Source organism: Scyliorhinus torazame, chromosome 10, assembly GCF_047496885.1.
Source record: "Scyliorhinus torazame isolate Kashiwa2021f chromosome 10, sScyTor2.1, whole genome shotgun sequence".
In the NCBI taxonomy this organism is placed as follows: Eukaryota; Metazoa; Chordata; class Chondrichthyes; order Carcharhiniformes; family Scyliorhinidae; genus Scyliorhinus; species Scyliorhinus torazame.
Genome location: NC_092716.1, coordinates 98,954,692 through 98,971,504, shown reverse-complemented (window position 1 = coordinate 98,971,504; position 16,813 = coordinate 98,954,692). Strand labels below are relative to the sequence as shown.

Sequence of the window (16,813 nt, the reverse complement as noted above, 5' to 3'; positions counted from 1 at the left end):
GTCAGGGCAGACGGGGTAGACACAGGCGGGTGGCTGTCCACCGTTACCGGCTGGCCCAGCGGGCACGGGACAGACTGATAGACGCCCGCTTCACTGACTAGATGGGCGTGGGAATCCACCAGCGGCACAACGGGCCGGGCTCACCCAGTTGCGGGTGGACGCGTGTCTATCGCAGGCCATGGAGGATGATGACAACCCGCCTCCGATGAGCTCCTGGCTCTACATCGTTGGACTATGTCTGACCCATGGCCACAGTACCACCATCCACCCGGACCATCCCTGCATGCGGCTGTGACACTGCAGCGCACGGTCCCGTCCTCTGCCCGGTGGATGTTGATGGCAGCCCAGGGGGAAGGGGGCAGACTCACCTGGGGCTGAGGTAAGACCACCCGTCACACACACACTTGCGCTCAACGTACATGACACGCCCGCACACTTTGGACAGAGCACAAAGGCAGCTTCGGTAGGTGTAACATTGACTTTAATAACCAAAGGAGTTCATGCACGTGCCCTAGCCCCTAAAACTCATCTGTGCCCTGCACCCGTGCCAACTTACTCAGTGTCTAATTGTTTGGCCTTACGGGCCCTTTGACTACGTCTACGTGGTTCCCCAGACGGTACAGCAGAACTGGAGGTGGACTCCTGTGATTCCTGCCCTCTGACACTGGATCCCTTTGGCGGTCGTTTCCTGGGGCGCCCTGGCCTAGATGGGCCAGGCTGCGGCCCGGGCGACTGGGATGGCGAGCTGCCAGCCTGTCCTGCCCGTTGCCCACCCGATGCACCTGGGACGGAAGGGGGGGAGTCCGAGGTGTCGCGGTGTACCGGGACCTCCCCAACAGAGGGTGCCGGGACGGACCACACCACCTCCTCCTCCCTCGGGGTGCCCGATGGCCCCCAGGCCTCTACATGGGTGGGGGATGCGAACGGACTGGCCATCCGACGCGCCCTCGACATCTGGCGCTGCCAGTCCTGGAGGCCCGTGCTGGTATCGACAGGGGTCTGCAGGTTTGCAGCCATGGAGCCCAGGGGGTTGTCGAACCTTGTCTGCGACAGTGCAACGCCAGCTCGCACATGGCCACTGGCGCCGATGCCCTCAGCGATGGCCTGCTGAGACTGGGCCATGGCCTGCAGGGACTGGGCCATGGCCTGCAGAGACTGGGCTATGGCCTGCTGAGACTGGGCCATGGCCTGCTGAGACTGGGCCATGGCCTGCTGAGACTGGGCTATGGCGTTGAGCGCCTCTGCCATCTGGCGCTGGCACTGGCTCATGGCCTCCTGTGAGAGGGCAGCCATTTCCTGGGCCACAGACGCCGCCTGCACGGAAGGCCCCAGGCCTCGCAAACCGTTCCCCATGTCTGACACCGTCGCACCCATTGCCTCCACCGCGGACGCCACCCGTGCGGTGTCAGCCTGGGTGGCATGCATGACCGGGACCACTCCCAGCTCCTGGACGCGGGTGGACTCCTCCACCTGCGACCGCAGCCGCCGCAAGCCACCCGTCACCCTATTCGCTCGTCTCCGTGTCGGTGGTTGCATCGGATCTATGTGTGGGTGTGGTAACTGCAGGAACCCGGGATCCATCTGGGCGGCAGATGTTCGCTTGGCCTGGGCTGCCCTCCGACCGCCCGGTCCCTCTGCTGCTCCTACCTCCACCTGCTGTACCGGGACGGCTGTGTTGTGCGCACCAGTGAGTGTACCAGACGCCTCATCACTAAAGTGCCCAACCGTGGTGAGTGTTTCTGCGATGGTGGAGGGTGTTGGTGACAGCAGTGGCGTTGTGTCGTGCTCTTCGTCCCACTCTGAGTCCATGGCACTTTGGGGTGGGGGTTCATCTCCACCCATCCACTCTGAGTCACTGTCCGGTATTTTGTCTTCCCGGGTAGGGGTGTCGTGGGTAGTGCTGTCCCGGGTAGTGCTGTCCCGGGTAGTGCTGTCCCGGGTAGTGCTGTCCCGGGTAGTGCTGTCCCGGGTAGTGCTGTCCCGGGTAGGGGTGTCCTGGGTAGTGGTGTCCCGGGTAGGGGTGTCCTGGCTCGGATGTGACGGGGGCCTGTGGCTGCCCCCCTCATCGCTGGGTGGTCGCTCCCGCACGTGACGGGGGTGTCGTCTCCCTGTTGCTCCAGGTCTCTCCGTCTCCCGTGGTGTGCGAGGGGCATCCTGCGGGCGTCGCATGCTGGAGGGTCCGGGTCTCTCCGTCTCCCGTGGTGTGCGAGGGGCATCCTCCGGGCGTCGCATGCTGGAGGGTCCGGGTCTCTCCGTCTCCCGTGGTCTCCGAGGGGCATCCTGCGGGCGTCGCATGCTGGAGGGTGCGGGTCTCTCCGTCTCCCGTGGTCTCCGAGGGGCATCCTGCGGGCGTCGCATGCTGGAGGGTGCGGGTCTCTCCGTCTCCTGTGGTCTCCGAGGGGCATCCTGCGGGCGTCGCATGCTGGAGGGTGCGGGTCTCTCCGTCTCCTGTGGTCTCCGAGGGGCATCCTGCGGGCGGTCTGCATCTGCGGGGATGGGTGCCTGGATGTTTGGTCCTGTGATACACAATGAAGCATGCATGGTTAGACATCAGGCAGTGATCAGGTGATACGGGGGAGGGGGATATAGGGGAGGGGGGATATGGGGACGGGCTGTTGGTGGCTCACTTGCTCGTGGGGCCCCGACCTCTGCATCAGCAACCTCCCGGTCCTCAGGTCCGCCAGCCAGTTCCAGGGCCCTTTCCTCGTGTACGGTCAGTGGCCTCTCATCAGCGGGCCCTCCTCCAGTCCTCACATGCTCCCTATTGTTGTGTGCGCGCTTCTCCTGTGGGGGGGGGGGGGGGTGGTGGCAGGGGTAAAAGGCAACAGTGTTAGGCAGGTATATGAATGCACGCCATCGGTTGCGCGTGCATTGCCGAGGTTAAGGTTAGGGCTGGATTCACTTGGGGATATGGGGGAGGGGGGATATGGGGGAGGGGAGGATATGGGGGAGGGGGGATATGGGGGATATGGGGGAGGGGGGATATGGGGGAGGGGGGATATGGGGGAGGGGGGATATGGGGGATATGGGGGAGGGGGGATATGGGGGAGGGGGGATATGGGGAGGGGGGATATGGGGGAGGGGGGATATGGGGGAGGGGGGATATGGGGGAGGGGGGATATGGGGGATATGGGGGAGGGGGGATATGGGGGAGGGGGGATATGGGGGATATGGGGGAGGGGGGATATGGGGGAGGGGGGATATGGGGGAGGGGGGATATGGGGGATATGGGGGAGGGGGGATATGGGGGAGGGGGGGATATGCGGGATATGGGGGAGGGGGGGATATGGGGGAGGGGGATATGGGGGATATGGGGGAGGGGGGATATGGGGGAGGGGGGATATGGGGGAGGGGGATATGGGGGATATGGGGGAGGGAGGATATGGGGGAGGGGGGATATGGGGGAGGGGGGATATGGGGGATATGGGGGAGGGGGGATATGGGGGATATGGGGAGGGGGGATATGGGGGATATGGGGGAGGCTCACCCTGCCTGCTCTGACGAGGTCGTTCACCTTCTTGTGGCACTGGGTGCCTGTCCGTGGTGTTAGGGCCACAGCGGTGACGGCCTCTGCCACCTCCCTCCACAGACGCCGGCTGTGGCGTGGGGCAACTCTGCGGCCGTGCCCGGGATACAGGGCGTCCCTCCTCTGCTCCACTGCGTCCAGGAGCCCCTCCATATCGCGTGACTCGAACCTCGGGGCTGAGCGACGGCCAGCCATCAAGTCGGGTGTTGCGGTCGGCTGTTCCGGTCGGGTGGGGGGGAGCTGCGCGGCCTTATGAGCTGTCACGCCGTGCAGCGCGTATGACGCTGCACGGCGTGAACCACTGCGCAAGCGCGGATCCCGTTACGTCGCTGCTAGCCCATTTCGGGCCGCAGACTATCGGCCCATTTTTATGACGTGACGCAAGTGGGATTTGCGCCGTTTTTTGCGCCGATCGGCGGACTTTCCGCCGATAATGGAGAATTTCGCCCCTGATCTTTGTTTTTTTACATGTCTGCAGGTTTTTTTAATGTCCAAGTCTGTAAAGAAAGTCTCAGCCAGCCACACATCCTCCTTCCGTTTAAATGTAGGATTACTTTTACTTTTAATTTTTTTTCCATGATTTAGACTTTTTTTCCCCCGGGAACACTGCCTACTTTTGCACAAACAGTTCATTCTTTTGCCAAGTAAAATCCTCTTTAGCAACTAGAAGAGCTTTGTTAAGGTTTTGTCAGTGATCAGATAAAAAGATCTTGACACTCTTTTCAATCGCTTCATGAATAGTTTTAAATTCTTTATGTTTTTTGTCGTCCTACTCAGAATGAGTTTTGTTTAATTATTTTCTTGCAAGAGCCACCGCTTCATCATTTTAAAGGTTTAAATTATGTTCAAGGTCATTAATCCTTCCTCACAGCTCCATTTTTTCAGTATTGGCTGCAGCTAAGTCTTTTGGTTTCAAAGGCAATGCTTTCTTTTGTTCTATCATCAGATTTGAGTTTGGTTGCTATCTGCACCTATTACTCAGATTATGCCTGCATATTTAATTCAGACCACTTTAATTTGTCTACAACTGCCATTATCCCTTTGTCGTCAGTCTGATGCTCCAATGATATCATAGAATCCCTTTTAGTGCAGGAGGCCATTTGGTCCATCGAGTCTGCACCGACCCTCTGAAAGAGCATCGTACCTAGGCCCAATCTCCCACCCTATCTGCATAATCCAACCTAGGGGAAATTTAGCATGACCAATCCACCTACAGCACATCTTTTGGACTTGTGGGAGAAAACCCACGCAGATACAAATAGAACATGCAGACTCTGCACAGTGACCCAAGCCAGGAATCGAACCTGGGACCCTGACGCTGTGAAGTAACAGATCTAACTACTGTGCTACCAAGCCGCCCATGACCTCTTTTGTGCCGGTTACAATAGTTTGACCGTTGAGCACCCGTTCTCATATCAGCAGATGCCTTCCAGCATGGACTTGGTGTAGTCTGCATCCAGAATGGCAGAAAAATAACCTTTGCTTCAAGGGCCCTCACTGACACTCGCTATGCAATGATCAAAAAGGAACTTCTTGCTTTAGTCTTTGCTTATCAGAAATTTCATGACATAGTATATGGTCAGACTGCAACTTCTGAAACAGATCACCAGCCACTCATGTGGATCTTAAAGAAGCCACTCCACACTGCATTTGCACGGCTGCAATGCATGATGCTGAAGTAGCAATGCTACAACCTTATCGTTGTCTTCAAACGTGACAAGGAGTTGTACTTGGCTGATGCCCTCTCCAGAGCTTTCTTATCCACCACAGATCAGACGGATGGTGAGGAAGACATAGACATTATGGCAATAGAGGTGTTGTCCTCTCCTTGAATTCAGTAACTCAAATAGGCCTTACAGGCGAACATCACATGCAGGCAGTTGTACAATGTCATCATGAGGGACTGGCCAGAATCCTCAAGGGAGTTTCCCCATGAGCTTCGCAGATTCTTTGTCAGCAGAGATGAACTGACCGTGGGGCGGCACGGTGGCACAATCATTAGCACTGCTGCCTCACAGCGCCAGGGTCCCAGGTTCAATTCTGACCTCAGGTGACTGTCTGTGTGGAGTTTGCACGTTCACCCCGTGTCTGCGTGGGTTTCCTCCGGGTGCTCCAGTTGCCTCCCACAATCCAAAGATGTGCAGGTTAGGTGAATTGGCCATGATAAATTGCCCATAAATTATGTGGGGTTACGGGGCTGGAAGCGGGGGATTGGGCCTCGGCAGGGTGCTCTATTGGAGTAAGGGCCGGTGCAGACACGATGGTCCGAATGGCCTCCTTCTGCACTGTAGGGATTTTATGATTCTATCACCGTACAGAATGGACTAATACTGCATGGCCAGCCATTCATCATCCCTAGTGCCCTCTGTTGTGTGTTTGGTCCCTTGTACTTTATGAAGTAACTCACCAATTACTTTGATCTGTCCAAACCAGGATCATTTTATTGTGTCTCATGGTAGGATGGCAATCTGATACAGAGCACGTTATCATGGAGTCTTGCTACTCCTCTGGAACTTACACCTAGCACTGACCAATTACATGGCCGTCTTATTACTCTCTCCTTCTTCTTCTCTGGATGGCCGGATGTGCCTCTCTTTATATCTGGGTCCCAGGTCACATGATCTTGGTCTGGAGACCGCATGGTGTGTCTGTACCGCCATCTGCTGGTTGGAGGTCTCACACCATCCAACTATGATATAGCCCATAGGCATATCACCACACCCTGCAGAGGTACTACACACAACTGCACCAAAGGCACTCTGAGTTGGAAGTAACCAGATACAGAGCCAAGGAATCGCTGTACTGGCCTTCCATGTGCACAGACATGGAAAGAGAAACCTTCAGATGTGCACCGTGCAATGCATTCAAGCCGCATCAAGCAAAAACCTGTTGCATCTACACGAGGTCCCGGACCTCACCTGATCATTCACAGCTACTAACATCTTTGCGTGGAATGGTAAACAACAAACAGCACTTAGTCTTAGTTGATTCATATTCCAGGTGGTTTAAACACGACCACCTGCCAAACATGACAAGTAAAATCGTAATCACCATGGTTAAGAGACACTTTGCCACACACAGCTATCTACAAAGACTCATGACGGACAAAGCTCACCAATTCGTCTCCACTGAATTTTGCAACTTTGCATGCACATTGGACTTTGAGCATATCACGAGCAGCACCCTATATTCACAGTCCAATGGTTTGCGGAACGGGTGGTTCGCTCAGCCAAGCATCTTCTCGCGAAAAACGCACAGGAATGTACAGACTACTATTCTGCAGTTTAGCCTGCGAAATGTACCAAGAAAGGACCTGCCCTTTTCAGCACAACAATTTTTTCCAGGTGCTCCAGGATCATGATTCCTGCTGGCAAGGCTCTGATGCAGCCTAAACTTGAAACCAACGTGGATGAAGCGCTCCTGCAATGCACATTGAATAGGAAAATGCACTATGATCAAAATGCCCATAGACTCAGCCCTCTAACACCATGTCACTCAGGATTCAGACCGCACATGGCCATAACCAGTTGGCGGTTGTACACACTAATGCCCTGCAACCTGACAGTTCCCACTATGTATGCAATCGCTGTCACCTTCTCCAAGTGGCAGAACTGATAACTCACTACTTCAGCCATCGGGCCTATGGCATCAGCCCGTGCACCAGCGGACATGCAGGCCTGTACAGAGGCCAATGCAGTGAATCCTGCACCTGATGAACACACAGATGAAACATCTCATGTTGCTCACAGAAAGATTACAACATCACCAACCTGTGATGGCACCTGAGCTGGCCGAACACAAGTTTCTAGGACTATGTTACCACTTTGCCTAGAACGGATTTTGAAGTTCAGCTTTCTTTCCAATAGAAAGGAGGGGGGGAGAAACAGGATGGGCTATGCACCAGTTACTACAGTCTAATCCGTGCCTCAATATATATATAGATATGTAAATAGTTATGCATTATCTGTTTGTTTTATTGCATGTCACATAACGGTCTGTACATAGTTTCCTATGGTGCACACTGTCACATCCCATGCCATCGGGAGTCCCAGCTAAATGCAAAAGATGTAGACCAAGTGGTCATGTGAGAACGTGATGATGCAGCTACACAAGAGGTCTTGTGGCAGGAGTGCTCGAGTCTTCTCCGGGACTTCAGGCAGTACTATATGTAGCTGTTGAGCTCAGGGATAAACTACCTTTGTTGGAAATCCTTGATGTCGGTGTTTTACAGAACCCACAGCATTCAACACACATGGTACCCTGGCCATCTGGCCCAATGCCTAGGACACTGTGTCTGTTCTCACAGGTGTTAATGGTTTAATGTCTGTCACCGGGTTCTAACAATATCTAACATATTCTCTCAAATGTACTTACTTTGCAGATTTTTGTTTAATATATATGAGTGCTCTCGTTTTAATAGATGATAAAACTATTACGACTATTGGGTTTTTCTGTTTGGTCTACATAACATTCGGTCCTCACTGGCAATTCTCCCATGTATCTGTCTTTCCAATCTCAGCTATCCCATCTGGATAAGGCATAATGCTTCTTTGTCAGAAGTGAGGAAGAAAATCAAGTGGCGAGGCATCCTGCCCTAATTATGCATCATCTAGCAACCAATTCCAAAGCATTTTTATCAAGCAGGTTTTTTGGTCAGGCCGATTTTAAAAATTGTTCAAGGATAAGCAATGACAGAAACATGAATAAATCTAAATGATTTTTCTAGCAACGAGCCAGAAGTATGACAACTTGTTCTTACCCATAGAAAAAGGTGGGAAGTAGCTCATCAAGGTAGTATAAGTCCAATCACCTTCAAGTTCCCTGCAATTAAAACAATCCTTTAAAACAAGAAGCTATTGCAGCATTAGCCAGAATCTGTCATTAGTACTCATAGGTTACAATTCGGAAGCAGACCATTCAGCCCATCAAACCCATGTCCGTCCTCGTGCCCCATCCTTTCCCTGTAGCCCTGTATTTTCTTTCCCTTTTAGGTGCATTTTGAAAGCCATGATTTAATCTGCCTCCAGGCCTCTTACACAGTGCATTCCAGACTAACCACTCTCTGCATAAGAAAGCATTTCCTCATGTTGTTGTTGGTTCGTTTGCCAATCACTTAAATCCATGTCCTCTGATTCTTGACCCTTCCTCCAATGGAAACAGTTTCTATCGCCCCCTCATGATTTTGAATGGATCTATCAAATACCCTTTCAATATCTTCTATAAGGAGAACAGTCCCAGCTCATCCAATCTATCTGCGTAGCTGATTTGTCTCCACCAGAATCATTCTAGTAAATGTTTTCTGCATCCTCCCTGAAGCTTTCACATCCTTCCTAAAGTGCCCGGAATCGAACACATTACTCTAGTTAGGCCAAACCCATATTTTATAAAGGTTCATCATAACTTCCTTACAGATGGGTTGCTGAACTTCGAAAGCAGTACAGGTCTGAGGTGTACAACATTTCTAACCACTACTTTGTGAATTTGCACTTAAGGAGAGGAATGTTGATGCTTGGGACAGCAGACTTCTCCCATACAGTTCAACTGAGATAACCATTTGGCACCACAGTCACATCTCATATTGCAATGGTTGAGTGATATTGTGCTGTCGTTCCTCAGCAATTTGAGATTTTTCAATGTCATATCCTTTGAACCTTTAGGAGCCAGAGATTTTGAATGTACCTGACTCACCTTTCCCAGAGGTGTAAAGGGATAATTACATTCCAACAGAATAAACTTGTACAAACTAATTTTTGAATATTTTGAGAACAGGTTGTGGGCGCGATCTAACAAAAAGTTTCTAAGTGTCATTTCAGGCGGGTTTGGCTGATAGTTCCTCCCCAGCTTTGTCGGCGGGTTCACCACCGCTATCTAACCACACTTTTCGTCACTTTCTCAGGCCTTGGGGAATTTCTCCCCGGGCTAGCCCACACTTCAATTTTTCTCCATCACTAGCGAGTTGAACTCACTGGCCAGACCAGCTCCTCAGAGATTTAGCCACCATTTTGAAAGGGTGCCCCGATCATTAAGTGAAGTTGAAAGTCCCCCACATCCCCTACCTACAGGCAACGTCACCCCACACACACGTGGGCATTACCCCCCCCCCCCCCCACCCGTCATTGAGGGCCTTTCCATTCCCCCCTTCCAGGAACCCCCCATTCTTCTGGAGACCACTTCATACCCGCCTTGCACCCCCCACCCTTCAAATCACCCTCATCCCTCTTTTCATGGCCATGGACCCCCCTCAGGCCTTGACCCTTTGGCAGTGCCACCCAGGCAGCACCATTGCACTACCACCCTGACAATGTTTCTGCCAGCCTGACAATGCCAGAGTGGAAGTGCCAAGATGTCAGCCTGGCAGTGCCAAGATGTCCGGGTACCAGGGGAAATGCAAGGGGCCCACCCTGCCCTGTTCCAAATCACCCTGGGGGCCTCCAATGGTCTGGGAGATCCCCTCAGGTGCCATGACGTCTGGCCCAGATTTGTCTGGACCAGCATTAATCAGCGCCTGCATGACCTATATGGGAGCCGATTAGATCTTGGGTGGACATTAGATTGGGTGACCATTGTGGTGCTGTGCATCAATGTAAATACATGTCGGCTAGCTAGACACTAGAGGGAGCACAAGAGACATCACACACACACACTCAACCAATAGATCAGTTAGATAGGACATGACCAATGGACATTCACGATACACACAGAGGTGACACGGCCACAAGAGGGCATTACACCAACCCATATATAAAGGACACCACACACATGATCTGCCTCTTTCCAGTGGAGACAGTCAGTGAGTAGAGACACAGGGTTGATTCAATATTACACCCACCACGTGGATTGCAGCAACTGGTTAGTCAGTCTGGGTAGCTATAGTAGGATCAGCAGTAGTGTCGAACCCGAGTAATAGAAGTGTAAATAGTTTAATAAACGTGTTGAAGTTATCTCCACGTCTGAACCTTCCTTTGTCAAGTGCACCACAAGGAAGCCGCTTATGTTACACCTAGAACATAACAAATCAACCATCTCGTTAATGAGATGGAGATTGGCCTTAATTGTTATTATTGGATTCTCGCTGCGTTTGGGCAGGATCTGGATCAATGGGAATGGACAGGTTAGCTCACAAACCGCTCGCCGCCCGGCATGATTCCCAATTTAGGCCTCTCCCGCGATCCAACAGCACTCATGGATCCTCGCCGGGCGCAATGCGACCTGTAAATTCCGCCCTATAATTCTTATTCTGATCTTTTCAGTTCTTCACATTTATTCTTGTTGTTTTTTCCACTGTAACCTCTTTCTTCAATTATCAGGCAGTGCAGGAGCTGATTATTGGTATGAACTGCATACCAACAGAAGGAGCAGAATTCAAAATGAGGAAACACAGAACAACGAATTTAAAGACAACTGCAGTTTAGTTGAAGTACTGAAAGGATTACAGTTACTATCAGTGTACAAACGCATATCACACCCCTGTTGGTCTTGCTAAATCGAAAGCAATTGTTTTTGAGATATGATGATAACATCAAAAAGGATAGAAAACAAAATACATTATTCAAGTGCATTAACACAGTGATGATCAGGAAGTTAAGAGGAGGAAACTCAGATAGGTGAACTAAAGCATAAATGGGAAGATGAGCTGGGAGGGGAGGTAGAGGCGGGTCTGTGGGAGGATGCTCTGAGCAAAGTCAACACGTCTTCATCATGTGCCAGGCTCAGCCTGATACAATTCAGGGTGGTTCACTGGGTACACATGACGGAGGCCCGGGTGAGCAAGTTTTTTGGGGTAGAGGACAAATGTATGAGGTGTGCGGGAGGGCCAGCAAACCATGTCCATATGTTTTGGGCATACCCGAAGCTTAGGGGATACTGGCAGTGATTTGTGGATGTCATGTCCACGGTACTAAAAACAAGGGTGGCGCTTAGTTCAGAGGTGGCGATTTTCGGAGTGTCGGAAGATCCGGGAGTCCAGGGGATGAGAGAGGCTGACGTTTTGGCCTTTGCCTCCTTATTAGCGTGGAGGGACTTGAAGCCCCCAAAATCAGGGGTTTGGATTAGTGACATGGCTGGGTTTATCAGACTTGAGAAAATTAAGATTGCCCTGAGATGATCAACGTTTAGGTTCATCCGTAGGTGGCAGCCGTTTGTCGACATCTTCGGAGAAAACTAAACTGTCAGCAGATTCAATAAGGGGGGGGGGGGATTAGGGAGTATGGGGGAGTTTTGTGGCTACTTTTTAGGCTATTTTGTTTTTAGAGCAGGCAGGAACCAGGGGAGATGGAGGGATGTGTTACGCACTGAACTCTGTGTACATTTGTATTTGCATTTTTTACTGTTATAAAATCATAAATGCAGGTACCTGGACAGGGAACGGGTGCTGCAATGGGTAAAGAGCACACAAAGCTGTACTTGGGACATTAGCACATTGCGTGTTTACCAAGATTTGAGCGCGGAGGTGGCCAGGAGGAGGGGAGGCTACAGGCAGGTGAAGGAGATGCTGTATAAAAACAAGGTGAAATTCGGGCTGCTTTTTCCGGCGCGACTGTGGGTTACGTATGAGGGTCAGCACCACTATTTCGAGGTACCCGAAGAGGCGATGGACTTTGTTAAGAAGCAAGGGCTGGCCCTGAGCTGAGGGCGTTTGGACTCAAGTTAGAACTTTTAAGTATATGTGGGGTCTCTCCCATTTTGAAAATTGCCTGCATGTTTGGGTCTGTTTTTGTCGTTTCTTTTTTCGACCTTTTTAGGGTGTTGGAAGGTGGTAGGGAGGTGTTGTGTTTTTTTGCGTGCTCTTTGCGTGGTTTACCTGAATGTTTCCTGTTTGGGCTCTTTGATTAGTTGGAGTTTGGCTGGGGGGATAATAATAAAGAAAATAGTTAAAAGGGTTGGGTTAAGATGGATGCTTCAGGGGAACTTTGTGCAATCTTTTCCTGTGTCTGTATGGGAAGGACTGAGCATGCCTGTTATTTCTTATCTCTTTTTTTTCTTGTTTAACTTGAATTGTGCTATTGAGGGGGTTGTTTATGACTTGTATAGAGTTTGCTTAAGTAAGGCTGATCTGGGGAAATGGTATGGATGGGTTGGGTGAGGGGTGACTGGGAACAATGGGTGGGAGACACGCTGGCGCCGAGGATGGGAGCCCCAGGCTAGCTGAGTGGGGCTAGTCAACGGAAGCCGAGGTGGGGAGTGTTCATATAGTTAGATTAGAGCAGAGGTTAGGTGATGGGGTGGTGTTGCTAGCATGGGGAGGGGGGGGAGTCGTTCTGCTGACGGGGATGGAAACTGGGCATGGCAACAGGAGGAGGTCATGGTTGGAGCCGGCCAGGGGCAGGCCAGATGAAGCGCGACACATGGCTGGGGGGCTGGTCAAGGAAAGGGGATGGCTGATCGACAAAGGGGGGGGGGCGAAGTGCCCCCCAACCAGGCTGATCACCTGGAATGTTAGAGGGTTAAACGGGCCAGTGAAGAGGGCGCGTGTGTTTGCGCATCTGCGGGTTCTGAAGGCGGACATAGTCTTGCTGCAGGAGATGCACCTGAAAGTGGCAGACCGGGTTAGGTTAAGGAAAGGCTGGGTCAGTCAGGTCTTTCATTCGGGGCTTGATTCTAAGACGAGGGGGGTTGCGATCCTGATTAATAAAAGGGTACAATTAGAGGCGGTGGGCACAGTCGTGGATGGGGGTGGCAAGTTCGTTATGGTGAGGGGTAAGCTCGAAGAGGTGAGAGTAGTCCTGGTCAGTGTGTGTGCCCCTAATTGGGACGATGTGGATTTTATTAGGAAGATCCCCGACTTGGACTCGCGTAAGCTGATCATGGGCGGGGACTTTAATACAGTTCTGAACCCGAGCCTGGACCAGTCATGTTCAAGAACGGGCAGGTTGCCAGCGATGGCGAAGGAACTGAGAGGGTTCATGGAGCAAACGGGGGGAGCAGATCCGTGGAGATTTAGCCGGCCGAGGCAAGGGAGTTCTCGTACTACTCCCATGTCCACAAGGTGTATTCCCGAATTGACTACTTTGTTGTGAGTAGGGACCAGCTGGCCAGATTGGTGGGGGCAGTATATTCGGCGATTGCCATATCGGACCATGCTCCGCACTGGGTAGACCTGCAGTTTTGTAAGGACAGCTTTCAGTGCCCACCATGGAGGCTGGAAGTTGGATTACTCGCGGACGAGGAGGTGTGTGAGAGGCTGAGGAAATGCATCCAGAATTACCTGCAGGTGAACGATACTGGAGAAGTCTCGGCAGCGGTGCTCTGGGAGGCACTGAAGGCAGTGGTGGGAGGGGAGCTGATTTCAATCCGGGCGTACAGGGACAGGACAGACAGGGCATAAAAATTCTACGGATGGACAGGAGTTACGCGGAATCCCCAAGGCCAGTTACTCAGGAAACGACAGAGGCTGCAGGCCGAATTTGGGGTGCTGACTACAGGCAAGGCTGTAGAGCAGCTTAGAAAGGTAAAAAGCGCGATATATGAGCATGGGGAGAAGGCCAGTAGAATGCTTGCGCAACAACTAAGGAAGAGGGAAGCGGCTAGGGAAATAGGGAGGATAGTGGATGGGGAGTGTAATCTAGTGGGTGACCCGGCATGGCTGAACAAGGTCTTTTGTGACTTCTATAGGAAGCTGTACACTTCGGAACCCCCCGGGAGACCGGGGGGGGGGGGGGGGGGGGGGGGGGGGATGAGGCGATTCCTCGATGGTCTGGCCTTCCCAAGAGTGGGGAGGGGGTTGGTGGACGGACTGGGGGCCCTGGTCAGGATCAAAGAGGTATTGGGGGGCCTGAAGGTCATGCAGTCGGGTAAAGCCCCGGGGCCAGACGGGTATCCGGTGGAGTTTTACAAAACATTTGCTGGGATAGTGGGGCCGGTGCTGGTCAGGGTCTTTAACGAGGCAAGAGACAGAGGGAGTTTACCCCCGACAATGTCGCAGGCCACCATCTCGCTCATTCTTAAACGGCATAAGGACCTGGAGGCTTGTGGGTCATACAAGCCGATATCTTTGATCAACGTAGATGCCAAGTTACTGGCCAAGATTTTGGCGACTAGAATTGTGGACTGTGTACCGGATGTAATTGTGGAGACCAAACCGGGATTGTAAAGGGGAGGCAGCTGGTGGCCAACCTAAGAAGGCTGCTCAACGTGATTATGATGCCCCCGGAGAGTAGGGAGGTAGTGATAGAGGTAGCCATGGATGTTGACCGGCTTTTGACCAGGCTTTTGACCGGGTCGAGTGGGATTATCTGTGGGAGGTACTAGGACGGTTCGTGTTCAGGGCGGGGTTCATCGACTGGGTTAGGCTATTATATCAGGCCCCGGAGGTGAGTGTACGGACGAACAGGTCGACATCGGACTACTTTAGACTGCACCGTGGGACAAGACAGGGCTGCCCTCTCTCCCCACTGCTGTTTGCGCTGGCCATAGAGCCGCTGGCAATTGCACTGAGAGCTTCTCGGGGCTGGAAAGGGCTGGTCCGGGGGGGAGTGGAACATAGAGTCTCGTTATACACGGATGATCTGCTGTTATATGTATCGGACCCAATGGTGGGGATGGACGGTATTATGGCAACCCTGAGGGAATTTGGCTGGTTCTCTGGATACAAACTGAACATGGCTAAGAGCGAGTTGTTTGTAATTCAGGCGAGGGGGCAGGAGAGTTGGCTGAAGGGGTTGCCGTTCAGACTAATGGGGGAGAGTTTCCAATATTTGGGGAGTCAGGTGGCACGGGACTGGGGCAAGTTGCATAAGCTCAACCTGTCCCGACTGGTGGAGCAAATGAGGGAGGAGGTCCGGAGATGGGATGCGCTTCCGCTGTCATTGGCGGGGAGGGTGCAGACTGTTAAGATGATGATTCTCCTGCGGTTCTTGTTTGTTTTTCAGTGTTTCCCATCTTTATCCCGCGGTCCATCTTTAAGAGGCTGAATAAAATTATTCTGGGATTTTTATGGGCAGGGAAGTCTGAGTGAAGAGGGTGATGCTTGAAAGGAACAGAGGAGAAGGGGGGCTGGCGTTGCTGAACCTCAGCAACTATTACTGGGCGGCCAACATAGCGATGATAAGGAAATGGATGGTGGGTACGGGGTCGGTTTGGGAGCGGATGGAGGCTGCTTTGTGCAGGAGCACTAGCTTAGCAGCCCTGGTCACGGCGCCTCTGCCGCTTCCGCTGGCACGGTGCTCCACGAGCCCGATAGTGGTGGTAGCGCTTCGGATCTGGGGCCAGTGGAGGAGGCACGTAGGGCAGGTAAGAGCATCGGTGTGGACCCCAATCTGCGGCAACCACCGATTTGCCCCGGGGAACATGGACGGGGGGTATCGACTGTGGAGCAGGACGGGGATAGTGAGGATTGGGGATCTGTTCCTGGAAGGGAGCTTTCCGAGCATGAGGGCGCTGGAGGAGAAGTTTGGGCTGGCGAAAGGGAACGACTTTAGATACTTACAGGTGCGGGATTTTGTACGCAGACTGGTGCTGTCCTTCCCACGTCACCCGCCAAAGGGGAGGCAGGTCAGGGTAGTTTCTAGGGGAGAGGTGGGAGAGGGTAGAGTCTCAGACGTCTACAAGGAACTAATGGGAGCTGAGGATACGCAGACTGAGGACCTGAAGCTTAAGTGGGAAGAGGAGCTCGGGGGGAGATGGAGAACGGTATCTGGGCAGAAGCCCTGAGCAGAGTAAACACGACCGCAACATGCGCCAGGCTCAGCCTGATCCAGTTTAAGGTCGTGCACCAGGCCCACATGACGGTGGCCCAAGATGAGCAAATTCTTCGGGCTGGAGGACAAGTGCTAGATGCGTCGGAGGGCCGGCTAACCATGTACACATGTTCTGGTCATGCTCAGGGGGTATCGGCAGGGATTCGCAAATGTCATGTCCAGGGTATTGAAAACTGGGGTGGTAATGAGCCCTGAGGTGGCATCTTTAGGGTTTCGGAAGACCAGGGAGTCCAGGAAGAGAGAGAAGCCGACGTTCTGGCCTTTGCTTCCCTGGTAGCCCGGCGACGAATACTGTTAGCATGGAGGGACTCAAAGCCCCCGAGGGCTGAGGTATGGCTATCGGACATGGCGCGCTTTCTTGGCCTAGAGAAAGTCAAGTTCGCCTTGAGAGGTTCGCTATTAGGGTTCGCCCGAAGGTGGCAGCCATTTATTGACTTCATCGCAGAGGAGTAAGCGTTAGCGGGGTGGGGGGGGGGGCAAGGGTAGAGTAGAGTAGAATAGGGGGATATTGAGGCAGGTCCTTGCGTGAACAGAGCCGTGGTTGGCATTATGTTTAATTTGTGTCTCTTTTTTGTTCTGTACAATGTCACTT

General features: G+C 52.5%; 1 protein-coding gene across 2 annotated transcripts in view; it reads right to left on the bottom strand.

Annotated features, from left to right (window-relative positions):
- LOC140430789 (uncharacterized) overlaps nt 1–16,813 on the bottom strand; it is a 448,181-nt gene that overhangs the window by 88,810 nt on the left and 342,558 nt on the right. For both annotated transcript variants that reach the window (XM_072518479.1, XM_072518480.1), the window contains exon 7: nt 8,286–8,347. In XM_072518479.1, the coding sequence (XP_072374580.1) occupies nt 8,286–8,347 (62 nt within the window). The remainder of the gene's footprint in view (nt 1–8,285; nt 8,348–16,813) is intronic.